At 42.9% G+C, this 22105-nt stretch overlaps 1 protein-coding gene across 1 annotated transcript in view; it reads left to right on the plus strand.

The window, feature by feature from the left end:
- The window catches only part of ITGA4 (integrin subunit alpha 4), an 82794-nt gene that overhangs the window by 37094 nt on the left and 23595 nt on the right, over positions 1-22105 (plus strand). Inside the window, exons 12-17 of the mRNA XM_038750996.1 lie at positions 240-330; positions 1009-1054; positions 2975-3129; positions 10194-10348; positions 20200-20349; positions 21635-21711. Coding sequence (XP_038606924.1) covers positions 240-330; positions 1009-1054; positions 2975-3129; positions 10194-10348; positions 20200-20349; positions 21635-21711 — 674 coding nt within the window. The remainder of the gene's footprint in view (positions 1-239; positions 331-1008; positions 1055-2974; positions 3130-10193; positions 10349-20199; positions 20350-21634; positions 21712-22105) is intronic.

The following is a 22105-nucleotide window of genomic DNA, read 5'->3' on the forward strand; positions in this document are numbered from 1 at the left end:
ATAAGCAGGGAACAAGTCTGCTAATTCTGTTGTAGTATACTATCCCAAGCACTTAGTACCGTGCTCCATTCATTCCTTCAATCATATTTACTGAGCGCTTACTGTGTGCAAAGCACTGTACTCCATACGTAGTGAAAGCTTAATAAATACCATTGATTGACTGAATAATCCTTTTATTTTTTCTGGAACATTAGTACATGCAAAATTCTGTGTCGAGCTTTTTTTGTTATTTTTCTCAGAGAATTGAAGGGCATCGCATTAACAGTGCTCTAGGCATGTTCGGACAGTCAATATCAGGGGGCATCGATGCAGATAACAATGGATACTCAGGTGAGTGAAACATTTTCTCTGTTCTGTGCCTAAAACAAGCCATCTGGCATACACATGTGTGTTGCATTCACTGTGAAATAATTTAGAGTTGGATGAAATTTAAGCCTAAGATTTAATGCTTAGCTGTCCTCTTCCTTTCTGGCAGTGCCTCAGCTGAGCTGCATGCAATAACCTTTTTCAGGAGCTATAGGGATGCACAAATAAACAAATAATTCTGTAGTGCTTAGAAAAAAGAGCAGGGAAGAAAGGGAAGGGACAAATTATTTATAATCATTCAGGACACACTATACCTTGAACTAGTCGACTGTTATTTTGGACCTAAAATACCTGGATATTTGAAGCAAACATCTATTTTGGGGTCTGAATTACTAGAAAATTTAGTAGTGTAGGCTAGTCAGAGCATATAGGTGGATAGCGATCTGATGTTACGCCTTCTTTGTAAGATAACTAAGCCATAGCCAGATAAGAATGTGGGTCATTTTAAATGAACCAGTTCAGAAACCGCAATGATAGATGTGTTTAAGATGCTCGAATAGCCCGTCTATTAATTATCTGCACATGGTGTTTAGATTACAGTCAAAAGGTGAAGACACAATAAAGTACTTGTGGCTGCAATGTAGTTCCTTTTGACTAATGATGATCATCAATCTGGGTGGGTTTTTTTTCCTTCCTCTCCAGATGTAGCAGTTGGTGCTTTTCTGTCTGATTCGGCTGTGCTTCTGAGGTGAGGTTGAAACTTTTCACTACTTAAAGGCAGTTACACTTAATTGTAAATAATGAGATACAGTTGAAAAAAATTGCCAATATGACAGTGACCTCTGTGAGCCCGCTGTTGAGGAGTTGCTGTCTCTATATGTTGTCAACTTGTACTTCCCAAGCACTTAGTACAGTGCTCTGCACACAGTAAGTGCTCAATAAATACGATAGAATGAATGAATGAATATGGGGCTCCAAACTTCGGTCATTGAACTCTAAGGCATTTAACTGCACCTCTAAAACTTGAGTCATTTTCCTTGAGCAAAAACAAAGTAGCCTTATTAGCTCTAAAGAGAAATATACCTCAGATTTAGTCTGTAAAAAGTATTTTGGGTGTGTACGTGTTGGTGTGTGTATGTAGATCCCGCTGTATAAAAATATACATAACCAGCATGGCCTAATGGAAAGAGCAGAGGACTGGGAAGTAAGAAGAGCTGGGTTCTAATCCCGGATCTGCCACTTACCTGTTGAGTGACTCTGGGCATGTTACTTAACCTCTCTGTGCCTCACTTTCCTCAACTGTCAAACGGGGATTAAAAACCTGTTTTCTCTCCCCCTTAGACAGTGAACCCCATGTGGGATAGCGACTGTGTCTGATTCATTCATTCATTCAATCGTATTTACTGAGCGCTTACTGTGTGCAGAGCACTGTAGTTAGCGCTTACTGTATTGCACCTACCCCAGCACTGAGCACAGTGCTTAGCATATAGTCAGACCTTTACAGATATCACTATTATTAGAAGTAGTAATAATAGTATTATTATATACATTTATTATATATGTGTATATATATATGTATACCTATATTATACCTATTGTATTTGTATGTATGTACGTATAATATTTGTATACATGTATATAAGCACATATCCATTCTTATGCATACTATACACACATAAACACACACATATATATGTATAGTCTTTTATGTTCAAAGACACATACTAATGGTGAATTTGTCCCTGGGTTTACATGCTGTTCCATACTATACACAAGAAGACATAGGCAGGTTTTCTGGCCCTTTGCAATTTACAGTATAAGTAGGATGGTCAGAAACTAGAGCAATATCATTGCTCTGCTGCCTCTTGCCAAATCAGAGACCAGAGCAGGATAGCCAGTGTTTCTGAGGACACTAGAGGAAGAGGAAATGTATAAATTGCCACCAGCATCTTGGGGTAATAATAATAATAATATTTTTGAAGTGCTCACTATTTGCCAAGAACTGTACTGAACACTAAGCCATCCACATTCTTTCTCGCACTCCTCCACTATGTGTTATCAGACATTGCAAGATGGCTATCCGGGTAGTGGCTGCAGGCTTTGGCAAGGGAACGTAACATCTCTTTTTTTTTTATGGCATTTGTTAAGTGCTTACTGTGTGCCAGGCACTGTACTAAGAGCAGAAGAAGACATAAGCTCATCAGGTTGGACACAGTCCATGTCCCATATGGGGCTCACTGTCTTCACCCCCATTTTGGAGATGAGGTAACTGAGGGACAGAGAAGTGAAGCGACTTGTTCAAGGTCACACAGCAGACAAGTAGCGGAGTCAGGATTAGAACCCAGGTCCTTCTGACTCCCGGGCCTGTGCTATATCCCCTAGGCCACACTGCCTCTTGGAGAGATCTTATCGTCAGCAGACTCCTTCATGCCTCATCCATTTGTTCTAAAAACCAAGGAGGAGTAGGCTACTCAGGATGGCTTTAGTAAACGGTGACAGAGTCTTTTAAGAGTCGCAAAAAGTCACCAACAAAATAAGCCGAATGGAAACCAAAACCAAAAGCCGTTAACCTGAGAGAGAACACAAATATGAAGAAATGCAACAGTAGGGTTTTTTAATGGAAAAACCTATCCATTGATCAAAACTCTTCATGGAATTTTCTTCTTAGGACAAGACCCGTTCTGATCGTTGATGCGTCTTTGAATCATTCTGCCTCGGTGAATCGAACCATATTTAACTGTGTCGAAAGCGGTCAGCCCTCCGTGTGTGTGGATTTGAATCTGTGCTTTGAATATAAAGGGCGCCGAGTCCCGGGATATATCGGTGAGTGAAACCAGGGGACTGGAAAGAACTCCAAAGCAGTCAAGACCGCTGTCAGACTGTGCCAGTGTTTCTGTAAGTGTTTCTCCCCCTTTTAGACTGTGAGCCCACTGTTGGGTAGAGACTGTCTCTATATGTTGCCAATTTGTACTTCCCAAGCACTTAGTACAGTGCTCTGCACATAGTAAGCGCTCAATAAATACGACTGATGATGATGATGATGATGATGATGATGATGTAAGAGGAAGCAGCATAACTGAGAGGATAGAGCATGGGTTAGGGGGCCAGAGGACCTGGGTTCTAATCTGGGCTCTATCGCTTGCTGTGTGATCCTGGGCAAGTCACTTAACTTATCTGCTTCATTTTGTCATCTGCAAACTGGAGAGTCAATACCTATTTTCCCCCCTACTTGGTGAGCCCCATGTGAAACAGCGACTGTTTGCCAAAGCAAATGAAATATTTTCAAAAGATTATTCTTGTATTATTATTATTATGATTATTTCTGTGGCATTTTTAAGCACTTATTATGTGACAAGTACGTAATTAACTTGCATCTAACCCAGTGTTTAATACAATGCTTGGTACAGCAGACAGTTTTCACAGAAATTGGTAGTAGTATTCTCCTCCTCCCCCCTAAGAAGCCCTAGAAGTTACAGCTGAGATAGTGTTCAGGGGAGTAGGGAAGACCTAGCTTTCCAATAAGTCAGTGATGTGTACTGAGCACTTACGGTGTTCAGAGTACTGCTGTAAGCACTTGAAAGAGTAAAGAACCCTATTTTGGAAGGGGCCTGTGTCCAACCCAATTGGCTTGTATTACCCCAGCACCATACAGTACTTGGAACATCATCTTCTAGGCTTTGAGCCCGTTGTTGGGTAGGGACCTTCTCTATACGTTGCCAACCTGTACTTCCCAAGCGTTTAGTACAGTACTCTGCACACAATAAACACTTAATAAATACGATTGAATGAATCAGTGCTTAACGAAGACTACAATTATTATGCCAGTGGGGAGGAAAGTTAACTGTGATCTGGGTTTGAATTGCCTTGGAAGGAGAGATGACCCTGGCACCATACACACATCCCTATTCCTGGAGACCAGAAGTATTAATGGACCTCTGGGGACATTTTATTCAAGGCTCTGGCCAGAGTTACACTGATATTACTGTGGGCAGACTTCCATCTTGCTGTGAGGGGACTGATATCTTGGGCTCTGCCAGATTTGAAGAGTGAGAGCCAGTGCGTTACGTAGCAGCACAGGGAAAGAGCCAAGAGACTTGTCGAAAGATGTGGGTCAAGTAATTTTGTTTCATTTTTTTCTTTTGTAAAACCTATGTTGATTTGCCTTGCATAGGAGTGAAGGTGGCTGAGACTTTAGTGACTAATTGCTGCGTTTTACAAATGGTGTGTCTTTGCCTCTGCTTTTCAAGGACACCGGAGGAGACACGGTGTGTTTCGTGAAAGGATTTTTTAACCACAACTTTGCCCCATGTCTACTCCTAGTTAGGCTTGATGAGTTTCTCTAGCCTCATTAAAAGCAAATGAAATATTTTCAAACTATTATTCTAGTATTATTATTATTATGATTATTTCTGTGGCATTTTTAAGCACTTATGTGACAAGTACTGTGTTAAGCATTTAATCAATCATATTTATTGAGCACTTACTCTGTCCAGAGCACTTTACTAAGTGCTTGAGAGACTACAGTATAACAAGGTTGGTAGAGACGTTCCCTGTCCATAGGGAGTTTTGGTTAGAAACAAGATAATCAGGTCAGACACAGTCCCTATCCCACACGAGGCTCCCAATCTAAGGAAGGGAGAGAACAGATTTTGAATCACCATTTTACAGATGAGGAAAATATGCCATAAACTTAAATTTCTATAATTTAGGAATAAACTCATATATGCCATTTTAAATGGGAGGAAGATGAAAAAACTATAGAATGTACTCTAAGCACGGGGTAGCTACAAGTTAATCAGGTTGGACACAGTCCTTGTCCCACATGGGGCTTAAAGTCTTTATCCCCATTTTACAGATGAGGTAACTAGGCACAAGGTCACCCAACAGGCAGGTGGGAGAGCCAGAATTAGAACCCAGGTCCTTCTGACTCCCAAGCTTATGCTCTATCCCCTATGCCAAGCTGCTTCTACTTTGTGACTTTCGCTCCAGTTGGGAGACTCCATTACCATCAAATCCATTGTACATATAGCATATGTAATTCATTTAAAACCATAATTTATTCACCCATAATTGATTTATAGTTGTAATGTATACCCATAATTTATATACATCTTTAATTTTCTTGTTTATATTCATAATTGACTTATTTATATCCATAATTTATTTACATTAATTTCTGTCTCCCCCTCTAATAATAATAATTATGATATTTGTTAAGAACTTACTATGTGCCAGGCACTGGACTAAGCACTGAGATGGATATAAGCAAATTGGGTTGAACACAGTCCCTGTCCCACGTGGGGCTCACAGTCTCAATCCCCATTTTAGAGATGAGGTAATTGAGGCACAGAGAAGTGAAATGACTTGCCCAAGACCACACAGCAGACAAGTGGTGGAGCTGGGATTAGAACTCATGACCTCTAACTCCCAGGACTATACTCCATCCACTATGCCATGCTGCTTCCCTCTAGACTGTAAGCTCCTTGTGGGGAAGGGGAGTGTCTACCAACTGTTGTATTGTACTTAGTAAACACATAGTAAACATTCAACAAATTCCCTTGACTAATCAATATGGGAAGAGTTGTGTAGGAGCTCCCTACCTATCATTCCCTTTGGGATATCATCATCAATCGTATTTATTGAGCGCTTACTGTGTGCAGAGCACTGTACTAAGCGCTTGGGAAGTACAAATTGGCAACATACAGAGACAGTCCCTACCCAACAGTGGGCTCACAGTCTAAAAGGGGGAGACAAAACCAAACGTACTAACAAAATAAAATAAATAGAATAGATATGTACAAGTAAAATAAATAAATAGAGTAATAAATATGTACAAACATATATACATATATACAGGCAATATATACAGGATATAAGAAAATACAGAGCCCTCTGGGATATAAGAAAATACAGGGCTTTCCCAATCAGTGACTAGGTGGTAGTTATCAAGTGCTTACTGTATTGTAGGAAGTCCCTGGGAAGGAGTATTAGAATAAGTAAACAAATCCCTGCTCTCAGGGAGGTTACAGTATGAGAGAGTTCAACTCTTTCCATCAATTTGAAAGATCTTCTAATAGGAGTGAAGCAGCTGCTTAGTTAAAATGGTGAGCACCCTCCAACACATCATTCATTTTACAGTTGATTTTTATTTTGAAATTGATATTCTTTGTTTTGTTTAGAGTTCTGCAGGCTTATAAATGCTCAGAAAAACCATGCTTTGACCCCAGTGCACCCCAAAGCTATCACCCCATCTCCCCATGACTGACCACATTCTCTGAGTGGGTTTTGCACCACTTCCTCTTCCTATCCACCAACTTCTTATCATGCATTCATTCATTCATTCTGTTGTATTTATTGAGCACTTACTGTATGCAGTGCACTGTACTAAGTGCTTAATAGTATTTGTTAAGCGCTTACTATGTGCCAGGCATTGTTCTAAGTGCTGGGGTGGATACAAGCAAATCAGGTTGGACACAGTCCCTGTGCCACATGGGGTTCACAGTCTCCATCTCCATTTTATAGATGAGGGAACTGAGGCCCAGAGAAGTGAAGTGACTTGCCCAAGGTCACACAGCAGACAAGTAGCGGAGGCAGAATTAGAAACCATGACCTTCTCCTAGGCTTGTGCTGTAGTCACTATACCATGTGATGCCTTAAATACATTTTTGCCCTGTTCATTCTACAGAGACTGCCCTTCACCAAGTTCTCTGGTGACCTCCTTTTTGCTCACTGTAATGGGGTATAGCTTTTAGCTCCTTAGTTCCTTTCCTCTCTACCAACTCTGGTTTTTCTTTTTTTTTTAAGTATTTGTTAAGCACTTACTATGTGCCAGGCACTGTAGCAAGCACTGGAGTAGATACAAGCTATTCAGATTGGACACAGTCCATATCCCACGTGGGGCTCACAGTCTTAATCTGTGTTTTAATCTGACGGACTGAGGCTCAGAAAAAAGAAATGACTTGCCCAAGGCTACACAGCAGACAAGTGCTAGAACTGGGATTAGAACCCAGATCCCTCTGACTTCCAAGCCATCCATTTGGCCATGCTGCTTCTCAAAGCTTGTGATATTGTTGTATTGTACTCTCCCAAGCACTTAGTACAGTGCTCTGCACACAGGAAGCACTCGATAAATTCACTTGATTGATTAAACTGCTTGATTCTCTGTCGGGCATTCTCCTAGACACTCTCCCTGGCCTGGGTTTTGTCATTACAGTTCTCTCTATTCTTTTCTACATCCCAGAATCCACCTTTACATTCTCCTTCCCTGTTTCTTCATCCCCCACACTCACCCACTAGACTCAATTTTTGCTATTCTTGTTGCTTTAACATGCTCTTACTCTGGTTCCTGTTTTAAATTTGGTGATTTCTGTTCATCTTCCCCATTACATCAAGTGGGGGTTGAGACTGTGAGCTCCATATAGCATAGGGACTGAGTCCAGCCTGATTAACTTTTATCTGCCCCAGTGCTTAAAACAGTGTTTGGCCCATAGTAAGCACTTAACAAGTACCATAATTGTTGTTGTTTCTGTAGCAGCAGCGGGTTTGGTGGCTTTTTCAACAGGTTGGGGGGGTGAAAGGACAGAGCAGTGCCCCCAGGTGAGGGAGGGGTCAGGAGTTGGACCCTGGGCATTGGTTTGGTGGTAGTGAACCAGCAAGAACCAGTAGAGAAGCAGTGTGGCTCAGTGGAAAGAGTACAGGCTTTGGAGTCAGAGATCATGGGTTCAAATCCCAGCTCCACCAATTGCCAGCTGTGTGACTTTAGGCAAGTCACTTAACTTCTCTGTGCCTCAGTTCCCTCATCTGTAAAATGGGGATTAAGACTGTGAGCCCTCCGTGGGACAACCTGATCACCTTGTAACTTCCCCAGTGCTTAGAACAGTGCTTTGCACATAGTAAGTGCTTAATAAATGCTATCATTATTATTAGTGGGGTGGGGATTGGCAGTGGACTGGTTACAGATGAGGTCCCTTTTGGGGACCATGGATCACCATCAGAGAGGGGGAGAGGAGGCAGTAGATTCATTCAATTGTATTTATTGAGCACTTACTGTGTGCAGAGTATTGTACTAAGCTCTTGGGAGATTACAATAGATCAATAAACAGACACATTTCCCACCCGCAGTCTAGAGGCTAAAGGGGGCAGGGCCGTTTCATGTGACATCTCCCACCACGACCCAGTCTGGCCCCTCCGATGGCCTATCTCCTCCAACTGGCCTTCCCTGACAAAGCCCTCCTTTCCTTTTCTCCCACTCCCTTCTGCGTCACCCTGACTTACTCCCTTTATTCATCCCCCCACCCCCCCAGTACCACAGCACTTATGTACATATCTGTTATTCCTTTGTGTTAATGTCTCTCTCCCCATCTAGACTAGAAGCTCTCTGTGGGCAGCGAATGTGCCTGTTTATTGTTACGATAATAATAATAATGATGACGGTATTTAAGGGCTTACTATGTGCCAAGCACTATTCTAAGCGCTGGGGTAGATTCGAGGTAATCAGTTTGTCCCAAGTGGGGCTCACAGTCTTAATCCCCATTTTACAGATGAGGTAACTGAGGACCAGAAAAGTGAAGTGACTTGCCCAAGGTCATCCAGCAGGCAGGTGGCAGAGCCAGGATTAGAACCCATGGCCTCTGACTCCCAAGCCCATGCTCTGGCCACTAAGCCATGCTGCTTCTCTTGTAGTCTTGATCTATTGCACTCTCCCAACAGCTTAGTACAGTGCTTTGCACACAGTAAATGAGCTCGTTGTGGACAAAAAATGTGTCCATTTATTGCTATAATGCACTGCCCCAATTGCTTAGTACAGTGCTCTGCACACAGTCAGTGCTGAATAAATACAACTGCATAGAATCAGGAAACTCTAGTTTTAACTCTCAGATGACTTCTTGTACCTGGGGTTTCAAGAGTGGGACTTAGAAATGAAGGATCAGGTTTCTAGAGGAGAACTCACCTGCATCCACTACACTGCAAGCTCCTTGAGGGCAGAGGTCTTGTCTACCAATTCTATTGTATTCTCCCAAGCGCTTAGTACAGTGCTCTGCATGTAGTAAGCACTTAATGCCGCTGCTTGATTGATGATTGATTTCAGACCCCTGAAACTATTCAAGCCAGCTGCCACTGACCACCAGAGACAAGGAATTGTATGGGAGTTGAAGAAGGTGATCTGAGGCTGATGGAAGGGGAGTTTGGATGGGGTTGGGACAGAGGAAGAGAGAAGGTTAAGATTAAAAGTGGGGTTGAAAGGGTGGAGGGGAGGGAGTTTTTAATTTCAAGGTGCTAATGAGGGTCCAGAAGAGAAAGGGCCTTATCAGAATGCTTTGCTTACGGATAACTACTCCATTCATTCATTCATTCAATCGTATTTACTGAGCGCTTACTGTGTGCAGAGCACTGTACTAAGCGCTTGGGAAGTACAAGTTGGCAACAAATAGAGACAGTCCCTACCCAACAACGGGCTCATACTCCAGTCACTTGACAGGGTCTGGGCAAGGAAAGAGTCAGGTAGTTAGGTTTCTAAGGTTTTTCTTTCCAGCTGAAATTTTGTTTGTACTAAAGTGTTGATATCGGCCCTGAGAACAGCTGTGACCACTTTCTTTAACAGATGGGTCTCTACCCTGTTGTTTTTAAAGGAATCTCTCATTAAGCAGTCTTGAGTGTGGTAATGAAACTATGCATAAATCTTACCCCTTTTAAGGTCTCATCCACACAATTCTTTGGGCACTCTTTTTTTTCAAATTCTTGACTTGATCCCTCTGATTTTTTTTAATGTGTTTTTGTAAGTAGCATTTAAGAGTGACTGCTTTTTGTGCTCTTTAGAGCTCTGTTAACAAACATTTGAAAGCCATTTCACATGAACTTAACTATTCCATGTCCACTCCTTCGTGCAGTATTGCTTTATACTGTGACCCTGGACATCAACAGAAAAGCAGAGACCCCATCAAGATTTTACTTTTCTTCTAATGGAACCTCTGAGATGACATCAGGAAGCATAAAGGTGACCAGTGGCAAGGCGAACTGCAGAACACATCAAGCATTTATGCGGGTAAGCAGACTGAAGTTAATCCATGATAGTGACTATCGTGTTAATATTATCTTTATTTAGAATCATTATTATTCACCTTCAGAATTGGTCCGGATGAGTTTTCTGCTTGCCGTGTTTGCTATTTCCTTTCGCTGGTACTTGCTCCTAGTTTAGAATTGTCTAAATCTGCTTCCTCAGCCCCAGATTCTTAACCATTCCAATGAGGAGTGTACTGAGTGCAGGATTGGTTGGTTTTTTTTTTTTTCTTTCTTTTTCTAATGGTATTTATTATTAAGTGCTTGTTATGGGCCAGGACTGTACTTAGCACTGGAGAATAGGTACCAGTTAATCAGGTTGGACACAGTCCCTGTCCCACATGGGGCTCACAGTCTCCATCCCCATTTTGCAGATGAGGTAACCGAAGCCCAGAGAAGCAAAGCAACTTGCCCACGATCACACAGAAGACAAGTGACAGAGCTGGCATTAGAACCCAGGTCCTTCTGACTTCTGGGCCCGTGTTTATCCATTAGGCCACACTGCTTACAGGTGCATGACTATTTTTAGACTCCACCAGTTAGCAGCTGTGTGATTTGGGGCAAGTCACTTCACTTCTCTGGGCCTCAGTTACCTCATCTAGAAAATGGGGATTTAGACTGTGAGCCCCAGATGGGACCATCTGAAATCCTCGTATCTAACCCAGTGCTTAGAACAGTGCTTGGCACATAGTGCTTAACAAATACCATTATTATTATTAGTATTATTAACATTATGATTATTCACCCATGGCCTCTTGCGAGCATTGTCAGTGTTGTGAATGGGCAGGGATTGTGTCTGTTTATTGTTGCATTGAACTCTCCCAAGTGCTTAATACAGTGCTCTGCACACAGTAAGCATTCAGTAAATCTGATTGCATGAATGAATGAGTGGAAACTGAGTAATGGGTAATGAGTCTTCTAGACTGTGAGCCCGCTGTTGGGTAGGGACTGTCTCTATATGTTGCCAACTTGTACTTCCCAAGCGCTTGAATGATTGAATTCTGAGAAATTAATAGAAAATGTAGGGCAAGTCAGAACTACTGAATATTCACCCCATATGAATGGTGCACCTGTGAATGGTACATTGTCCCTTTGGGGCACTTCAGGGTCAAGGCACTGTTGCATGGGTGAACACAGAATGTATCTGTGGTGAAGAAAGACTGGGTTAGACCAGTCCTTTAGACTGGAAGCTCTTTGTGGGCACTGAATGTGTGTTTCTGATTGTATTATACTCCCCAAGTGCTTATTACAGTGCTCTGCACTGAAAGAAAACACTCAGTAAATATGATTGGCTGATTAAGCATTTCAGCCCATGCAGAGCCCTAACAGGTGGTATTTACTGGCCCTTCATTCAATGGAGTGGAGGAGCTACGTTCAAAGCACTGTACTAACCTCTTGGGAGAGTACCATAAAACAACGAACAGACACATTTCCTGCCCATAATAATAATAATAATAATGGCATTTATTAAGTGCTTACTATGTGCAAAGCACTGTTCTAAGTGCTGGGGAGGTTTAAAGGTGATCAGGTTGTCCCACGGGGGGCTCACAGTCTTTATCCCCATTTTACAGATGAGGGAACTGAGGCACAGAGAAGTTACGTGACTTGCCCAAAGTCACACAGCTGACAATTGGCAGAGCTGGGATTTGAACCCATAACCTCTGACTCCAAAGCCCGTGCTCTTTTGACTGAGCCATGCTGCTTCTCTACACAATGAGCACACAGTCTAAAGGACCATCCCTGATCCACCAGACACGCTTTGAGAGACACCCCTTGAGGGATCCCGGACTAAGGCCTCTTTCCTCTTCTCCCACTCCCTTCTGCGTCCTCCTCACTCCCTTTATTCACCTTTGGATTTGCTCCCTTTATTCACCCCTCAGCCCCACATCACTCATGTACACATCCATAACTTCTTTATTTATTTCCATGTCCATTTTTCCCTGTAGACTGTAAGCTCGTCATAGGCAGGAAACGTGTCTCTATTGTTAGTACAGTGCTCTGCACACAGGAAGTGCTCCATAAATACCACTGATTGATGGCTCCAGTGGATGGGGCTGAAAATAACCTCTCACTTCTCATGCCAGTGACTGGATTGATTATTGGCTTTCTGTCACTGGTTTGATTGGTTACGCCCATCATTGGAATTGACTAATGATGGGATTGATTGATGATTAGTTTGACCCATGGTTGGATTTTCAAAGACCTACTTAGCATGTAATGGATGGATCAATGATTGACCATTCAATCAATACCCATAAAAGTATATGCTCATTTCTCATTTTGGAGGAATTTTTGGCATTAAGGGTACACCTCCTTGCTTCAGTTCCCACTTATGATGTTGCCCCTGCCTTTTTCTTAAATGGAATTTCTTAAGCACTTACAGGGTGCCAGACATTGTACTTAGTGCTGGGGTAAATGCAAGTTAATCAGGTTGGACGCAGTCCCTGTCCCACATGGGTCTCACAGTCTGAATCCCCATTTTACAGATGAAATAACTGAGGCACAGAGCATTAAAGTGACTTGCCCAATGTCACACAGCAGACAAGTGTCAGAGCCAGCATTAGAACCCAGGTCCTGCTGACTCCCAGGTTTGTGTTCCATCCACTAGGCCACGCTGCTTCCCAGTGTAAATTATAGATTTATAATTGATAAGTAGATTATATACAGATGAATAGATTTATAGAGTTATAGACTTATTGATTGATTATAAAGTCTAGAGGGGGTGTGATTTGGGGGTTGAGGCCTTTTGTAAACCCAAGACCCTGCATAAATCCAGCTCTGCAAAAGCCCTCACATCTCTGAAAGGTTTATTTTGCAAAGTCCAAGGCTATAAAGCCTTCAGTGTGGTTTCCAAGAGCATCGGTGTTCTCAAGATATGCATCGAATCATGCGATGACTAAAGCCACACTGAACAGACTCGTTTTAACATATCAATTGAAAGATTGTGTATTTGGAAAATGTCATTTAGCGACTTTGTCCCTTGCAGAGTGGAAAGGAATAAATGAGCGAATTCTATTTTTTTTAATTATCCCTTCAGAACAAGACCCCAAAGCATCTTTAATAGCTGAGAGTTGTAGGCCTTTCAGTCCAACGATAGGATTTTGAGAAAGAAGATTAAATTATACTGAAATGCCTAATGCTTGCAGAGATTGCAATTGGAAAAGGGATTATGCTTTTTTTTAATAACTGGAGATTAAAGAATGAAAATTCTAAATGGCATAAACTGATGGGAATCTTTTTCTTCTGGAAATCATTTTCCAAATTAAGGGAGGCATGTTTCTCTCCCCCAAAGACCGCTTGGTTGAAAGAACTGTTCATTTAGTCTGCCCAATCAATCGTACTCACCAAGTGTTTATCGTGAGAAGAGCATGGTACTCAGCAATTTGGTAGAGGACAGTATAACAATATAACAGAGTTGGTAGACCTGTTCCTGCCCACAATGAGCTTACAGTCCAAAGGGGGAGACAGACATTTTTATTCAGATTTTTGTCTGTCTCCCCCTCTGTAAGCTTGTTAAGGGCAGGGAAAGTGTCCACTAACTTTGTTGTTTCATACTCTCCCAAGTACTTGGTACAGTGCTCTGCACACGGTAAGCACTCAATACATACCGCTGATTGATTATATCAAATGTTTTTAACCCATTTCCCCATTTAACCACTTATTTTCCACGGAAGCAATTGTGGAATCTTAATCTTGGACAGTGCAGGGACTTGTAGACCGCAACTAACCTATTGTAGCAGAAATATCTGCTGTTTCACCCATTCCAACGAACTTTAATCTCACCATCCCCTTCTTTGGCTTCTCATGTGGAGCATCTGCTGCAGCCAAGAACATCTCTCATACACAAAGTTAATAGAAGAAAAATATTTTTAAAAATCTAAATTTCTTCAAGACCCTTGGCATGTATCAATTTTAATGGTTGCGGTTCTTATTATTTAACATAATCTTCCATGGAAAATGTGGTATGGAGTTATCATTATTTGTAAGAAAGATATCACTTGCAAGACACCATGCCAGTTTATTTAGTTGTTTTCTTCACGAGCTCATATTTTTCTCCAAAATTCTTAACCCGTCTTTAAAAGTCTTCAAAAGACCCTTGGTAGGAGAGTTTCTATCCGCAAAAGGAAGCTGTTAAAGTTAAATGAGTGTGAATACCTATCAGGTACGGTCTTTGAGAGAGACAGTACGTGGTCGGTTTCTAGATCATGAACAAAGAATAATTAATAGCTAATTAGGATAATGAAATTAATGTACGGTAGATGCAGGAAAGACCTTGTGGAAAATTAGTATGAATTAGGTAACGTGATTTGGTCAGAGCAGGCTTGTTGAGAAGAGAAAGCAGTGGACATGTGGAGGGACAATCAGTGGCTGTCTATCTCCTACACCTAGGGAATAATTTAATCAAGTTTGCTATCGTAATGCTCAAGGCTTCAAGCTGTTCCGCTTTCACAAGTGGATAACTTGGGATTTGAGCCTTGATTTACAGCATTCCTGCAAGGACAGTAATTCCTGTCAGAATGATTTCTTTCTGAGTGGTGGACCTTTCCCAGTGTGTCCTCTAAATACCAAAAAGTGAAAATAAGAACCTCCCAGAACATCGGTCATCCAGGTGGTGGATGAACGATGTCTCTGGGTGTGTTTAGTTTCCAGAGAGAACATACCTGCTAGCTTTCCTCATGCCAGTCGAGGGCCTGAGACCAGACTGAACCCATCCTGTTTCAGCTCCAACCCTTCTCTGTCCTGGGTTAATAACTGTGGTATTTAAGTGCTTACTATATGCCAGGCATTATTCTAAGCCCTTGGGTAGGTACAAAGTAATCAGGTTGGATACAGTCTTTGTCCCACGTGGGGCTCGCAGTCTTAATCCTTGTTTTCCAGATGAGGGAACTGAGGCCCAGAGAAGTGAAGAGGTCAAAGGTCATGCAGCAAACAAGTGGCAGAGCTGGGATTAGAACCCAGGTCTTTCTGACTCTCAGGCCCGGGCTCTAGCCACTAGGCCACACTGCTTCTTCCGGGTTCTGTTCTCAATGGCTGAAAGGGATCCCAGATGAGCCAGACCTAAAGATTGTGGTTGAGGCTGTGGAGGGAACCATGGATTGGTTCATCTATAGATCTCAGACTGCTCAATCAATCAGTGGTATCAATGGGCTGAGGGCTTAATAAATGCAGAGCATTGTACTAACCACTTGGGAGAATTACAACAGAATTAGCAGATGTGTCCCCTGCCCATCAAGAACTTATGGTTTAGAGGGGACAGCTTGCAGGGAATCAAGGATGACTGGGTGATGACTGGGCTTACCTAATTCACACCAAACTAAGGTGGATTCTGTCCTGGCTGGGACTGGAAGCTCACTGTGGGCAGGGAATGTGTCTGTTTCTTGTTGTATTGCACTCCCCTAAGTGCTTAGAACAGTGTTCTGCATGCAGTAAGTGCTCAGTAAATGCGATTGAATAAATGAATGACTTGCAGGCACATCAAGAAGCATCAGGGCCTACTGGATAGACCCCCCTGCCTGGGAGTCAGAAGAACCTGAGTTTTAATCCCGGTTCTACCACTTGTCTGTTGTGTGACCTTGGGCAAGTCACTTCACTTCTCTGTGCCTCGGGGACATCATCTGTCAAATGGGAATTAAGAGTGTGAGCCCCATGTGGGACTGGGACTGTGTCCAACTTGATTAACTTGTATCTACCCCAGTGCTTAGAACAGTTCTTGGTACATAGTAGGTGCTTAACAAGTACCATAATAATAATAATAATAATAATAATTATCTGGGCTGCTTAGAGCAAGGAAGGGATCATCTAGGGGTAGAGAGGGAAAGTTAGCCCTTTCTTGGATCTTGTTTGATTTTTATAGTGCATTTCACTAACTATACAAAATCAAACGAAGAGATAGCCAAGTTTTTCTTCTGGATTCATTCATTCATTCAATCGTATTTATTGAGTGCTTATTGTGTGCAGAGCACTGTTCTAAGCTCTTGGGAAAGTAAAATACAACAATAAACAGTGATATTCCCTGCCCACAATGAGCTTACAGTCTAGAGGGAGTTTACAGACGACGGGGTTTAACTGCATGTTGCCTTGTTATTAGAACTGCACAAACAACCTGAGGTTGATGAAATATTAAACACTGGAACCATGAGTTTTATGCCTCCAGAATGAATTTCTAATCAGCAAGGCTTTTCCCTGCTGACATGTTTATCTTCAGGTAGTGGCACTTCATAACATCAGATCTTGGGGTTTGTTTTTTTGTTTGTTATACTCTTAGAATTCCCACAGATATATTGTCGCTTAGCACTCTGAAATTGTCCTGTGGGCAGTGTCATACTTTGAATTTTAAATATGGTGGTTTTGTTTCTTTGAAGAACCCCCAATTATCACCACTTATATTTCAGCTAATCAGCCTGAATTTGCTGAAAATCCTTGATCCAACCCCCCGCCCCCCTTAACTCTTCCATGTGGTCTTTGTGGAACTGCCTTTTTATTGCAACAATTAGAATGGAATTAGAATGAGGTCAACAATTCTGTTCTATTAAAAGACCTTTTTTTAAGGGGTGGAAGAAATCGTGCAAAGCTTTTTCATTTAAAGAAAAATTCAATGACACTTTTTATATATTTGACCAGTTCTGAAAACAACTTTGTCAAGTAGTAAAAATCCAGACCAAATTAAAATCATGTTGATTGTCCATCTCCTGTCTGGATAGACCCAGGATGGTGGCTATCTGTTCTATGTCTCCCTTTCCTCGGCCTGCCCATTTATGTATTTTCAGCCTTGTAAGCCTCTCCTGTTGTCCCATGTGTCTGTGGAATGCTTTGTTTGGGTTGCAAGCCTGGTTAGCCAAAGCCGTCTGTGTTCTCGAAGGTTTAATCCAATCCCCGATTTGATTCCATTGAAATCATTCTCATCAATTGCTTCAGTGACAGCGGCTCAGAGTGAATCAACCCTTTTAGAGGAGAAAGAGCAATTCACTTTGGCCTAGAGCAGTGTCTATGAAGCTTACGGGGTTTAAAGTAAGATGTCGGGACAAGACTAATCCCAATCACAAGCCCAGAAGAAATGTAGACCGCCGACTATATTACAGTGCCTGGGCCTTTCGCTCTAAGAGGTTTTCAGATTTATTCATTCAATCGTATTTATTGAGCGCTTACTGTGTGCAGAGCACTGTACTAAGCACTTGGGAAGTACAAGTTGGCAACATATAGAGATGGTCCCTACCCAACAGCGGGCTCACAGTCTAGAAGGGGGAGAGAGAGAACAAAACCAAACATACTAACAAAATAAAATAAATAGAATAGATATGTACAAGTAAAATAAATAGAGTAATAAATATGTACAAACATTTATACATATATACAGGTGCTGTGGGGAGGGGAAGGAGGTAAGGCAGGGGATGGGGAGGAGCGGGAGAGGAAGGAGGGATTTACCCTGTTTCCTCAGTGGTCATCAATTCCTCCTTTCCTTTATCCCCCTCTTTTGGTGGGTTCTTGTGTTTTGTTTTTAATTAATGCTATTTGTTCATTCAAACGTATTTATTGAGCACTTACTGTGTGCAAAGCCCTGTACTAAGCCCTTGGGAGAGTACAATATAACAACAAACAGACCCATTCCCTGTTAAGTGTTTACTATATGGCAAGCACTGTACTAAGCTTTGGGGTAGATATGAAGTTGGACCCAGTTCCTGTCCCCCATGAGGCTCCCAGTCATAATCCCCATTTTACAGATGAGGTAACCGAGGCACAGAGAACTGAAGTGACCAAACCAAGGTCAAACAGCAGACAAGTGGCAGAGTCAGGATTAAAACCCAGGTCATCAGACTCCCGGGCCTGTGCTCTTTCCACCGGGCCAGGCTGCTTTCCTACTTAAGCCACATTCTTCCAAGTGCTCAGTGCTTGGCAGACAGTAAGCGCTCAATAAATACGATTGAACGAACGAATGTTGTTGGGGCACTGACCTTCTCCTAGTTCATGCAGGGACTTGGTGGCCAATCCAGGTCTGGGTTAGTGGGCTACTGCACTGAAATCTGGACTAGTGGACTATCACACTGTCCACCAGGAGACAAGTGGGGAGAGATGACAAGCAGAGGAGAAGTGTGGCCTAGTGGAAAGAGCGTGAACCAGGGAGCCTGAAGGACCTGAGTTCTAATCCCAGCTCCTTCACTTGTCTGCTGTGTGACTTTGGGCAAGTACTTCACTTCTCTGGGCCTGTGACCTCATCTGCAAAATGGGGTTTAAGATTGTGAGCCCCACGTAGGACAGGGACTGTTTCCAACCTGATTACCTCCCATCTACCATGGCGTTTAGAATAGTGCCTGGCAAATAGTAAGTACTTAAATACCATAAAAAAACAAAGACACGCTGTGTTGTATGTGCTGAGCACGCTGTTGATCTCAGGCCCTTGGGTGACACCTGCCAACCTATAATGCAGTAGGCACTGCTTTGCTCCACTGCGAAACCTGGAAGAAAAACAGCTCTAAATCACCTTAGGAAGGAATCGGCCCTCTCCTCCCTCCCCACCTCCCCCCAGGCTAAGGCAGTCCATCAGTCATATTTATTGAGTGCTTATTGTGTGCAGAACACTGTACTAACCTCTTGGGAGAGTACAATAGAACAATATAACAGTCACATTCCTTGCCTACAATGAGGTTAGAGTCTAGGGGGCGTGGGCAGAGTGGGGGGGGGGGGTCCATTTGAGACGAGGGTGGAGAAAGCATATTTATAAATTATATATTATAAATTATTCATATTAATGTCCATCTCCCCTTCTATAAACTTGTTACAGGCAGGGAGAAGCAGCGTGGCTTGGGAAGATCACAGGCTTGGGAGTCAGAGGATGTGGGTTCTAAACCTGGCTCCGCCACTTTCCTGCTATGTGACCTTGGGCAAGCCACTTAAATTCTCTGTGCCTCAGTTACCTCAACTGTAAAATGAGGATTAGGACTGTGAGCCCCACATGGAACAACCCAATTACTTTGTATCTACCCCAGCGCTCAGAACAATGCTTGGCACATAGTGAGCACTTAATAAATACCATCATCACCATTTTCAGTAAACATGTCTGCTAATTCTGTTGTATTATACTCTCCCAAGTACTTAGTATAGTGCTCTGCACAAAAGAAGTGCTCAGTAAGCACCAGTGATCAATTGAGAGCGGGGTGCTCTCCTTCGGGTCCTTGGGGGAACCATATTCAAGCTCTGTCCCCAAAACCTCGGATGAGAGGGGTGAATTGGCACGAATAAGGGAAACCAAATTGATTTGACTCGTGTTTCATAAAGTCTTGGTCTGCCGGACAGCCTTATTGTGCACACCGATGTAAGTTCATTCTCCCCTTCTAGACTGTAATCTCATCTAGGACAGGGAGACTGTCTGTTTATTGTTATAGTGTACTCTCCCAGGCACTCAGTACAGTGCTCTTCACATAGTAAGAGCTAGACTAAGCACCATTGAATGAATGAATGAATGAAAGTTCATTTATTGCAAAGGTCTTCTAGAAAGTAACCTGCTAACTGGGATATTTCCCTTGCTTTATCCCGTTCTCATAGAGCTGCTTTCTCCTGGGGCATCTCCACTCGAGTTCTCGGCTGCTTTCGACGGGGGGAAATGAGGGCACAGCAAAATGGAGAGTGTGTTTCGGGACCATGGATAACCACAGGGCTTAGCTCCAAGCGAAACATAAAATGATCATGGAAAAAGTTCAGAAAACACTGGGAAGCGGGACAAATTTATGAGTTCTATTTGGCTCTTGCGGGAGAAAAATCAGAAGCATATTGTTTGTGTTTTCCGTGTGTTGTGTTGGACATTTGCTTTGGATAATTTATTCACTATGTTTCCAATTGTTTTAGAAAGACGTAAGGGATATTCTCACTCCAATTCACATTGAGGCGACCTATCACCTTGGCAAGCATATCGTCAGTAAAAGAAGCAGTGAAGGATTCCCTCCACTTCAGCCCATTCTTCAGCAGAGGAAAGAAAAGGACGTTATAAAGAGCAAGGTTGTAGAAGTTTTACTAGCTACAAATGCTACTAGAAAGAATAATGTATTGTATTTCACCTGAGAAATTTCCACATAATTGAAAGATCCATTTTACGTCGATTCTGAAATTTGAAAAGTAGTCGAAAGTTAATGAGAATGTCATTTTTTCCTGTATGTGTCTATTGTTTGGAAGTATAGGGGTGATCCCCGGTTTCTGAACACCACAAAACATTCAGTCCAGATATATCAGGCCCTAATTAATGGCATAGCCCAGGGTCTGCAAGATCCAGGCCATGTTACAGAGAAGCGGCGTGGCTCAGTGGAAAGAGCACGGGCTGGGGAGCCAGAGGTTGTGGGTTCTAATCCCGGCTCCGCCACTTGTCAGCTGTGTGACCTTGGGCAAGTCACTTAACTTCTCTGGGCCTCAGTTCCCTCATCTGTAAAATGGGGATGAAGACTGTGAGCCCCATGTGGGACAATCTGAGTACCTTGTATCTACCCCAGCGCTTAGAACAGTGCCTTGCTCATAGTAAGCGTTTAACAAATACCAACATTATTATTATTATTACAACCAATTATTGCAGGTAGAGGGTTCCCTCTCCACCTCCTCCACCTTGTTGCTTCCCAATCAGTTACCCGCAGGTTAGATTCTCTGCCTTGGCAAGAACATATCACAGCTGGGGTGGGAATGGAAGAGACGGAGATCTCTCCTCTCCTACCCTGACTCTGGGTCGCTTTGGTGTGATTGAGAGAAATCCTTTCGGCTTCTAAGGTGCCAGGCCATCACCGGCTTTCCATTGATTAGCTGAAGCCTGGCACGATTCGGGTGGGGAATTGGAAATGTCCCCGGGCTAAAGTGACTGATGAACACTGACAGACACCTGCCTAATGGCCAGAGAGAATATAGCCAGGTTGGACTGAATTGGTTTCATGCACCTTTTGGGGCAAGGCTGACTTGGAGTAAGCATATGGTGGCTTCCCTGTTGTGTACTTTGAGTAGCTCAGTGCTTGAAATTTGACTCTGTGGTCAGGGATGAGAGCAGGTGGGAGGGAGACAGCAGTCAGAGATAAATGGTGGGAAAGCCATGGCCATCCAAACATCTTCCCAGCGAACCCTGGTCCAAACTGCTAACATCCCCACTTGGCCTGAGGGATACGCTTCCTGTAAAAGTGCTATCTATAGGTGTCACGCATTTACATCATTTTTAATGCATTACCTACGGAGGTCCTGCTGCTTCTGGTGAGCACCTGAAGTAGAAATATTGACGGAATCGACGTGTGGTGATTTTGTCTTTTCTCTGCAGATTGTCTTCGCCAGGTTTTGCAGCCACGAGAATTGTTCCGCCGACTTACAGGTTTATGCAAAAGTGGGTTATCCCAAGTAAGTTCTGAAGGGTGCTGGCTTTTAGAGTCCTGCTAGGGCGTCCTGGGATGGAGGTATGGGAGGGAAAGGTGGCAACTACTCTTGGACGTGAACCACTAACATGCTCTGTGCCTTTATCTGAAGTAGATAAGGCAGGTGAAGGGGCCATAAATGAAGTACAACGTCCTTACAGAAGGACTTACCTACTAGTAGTAATCGTTGTAGCAGCCCCGAGAAGGGAAGCCTAGGCTAGATCTCCTCCGTGCCTGCCGCTGAGTACAGACATCCTTGTGTTTCGGTGATGTGGGACCCAGAGGTTATACTTTTGTGTCACCACTCCTTCCCCAGTGTCCTCTTAGAGTGTCATGGTGCAATCCCTGGTATCTATTGAGTACTTACTATGTGCAGCACA

This window comes from Tachyglossus aculeatus, chromosome 9 (genome assembly GCF_015852505.1).
Source record: "Tachyglossus aculeatus isolate mTacAcu1 chromosome 9, mTacAcu1.pri, whole genome shotgun sequence".
In the NCBI taxonomy this organism is placed as follows: Eukaryota; Metazoa; Chordata; class Mammalia; order Monotremata; family Tachyglossidae; genus Tachyglossus; species Tachyglossus aculeatus.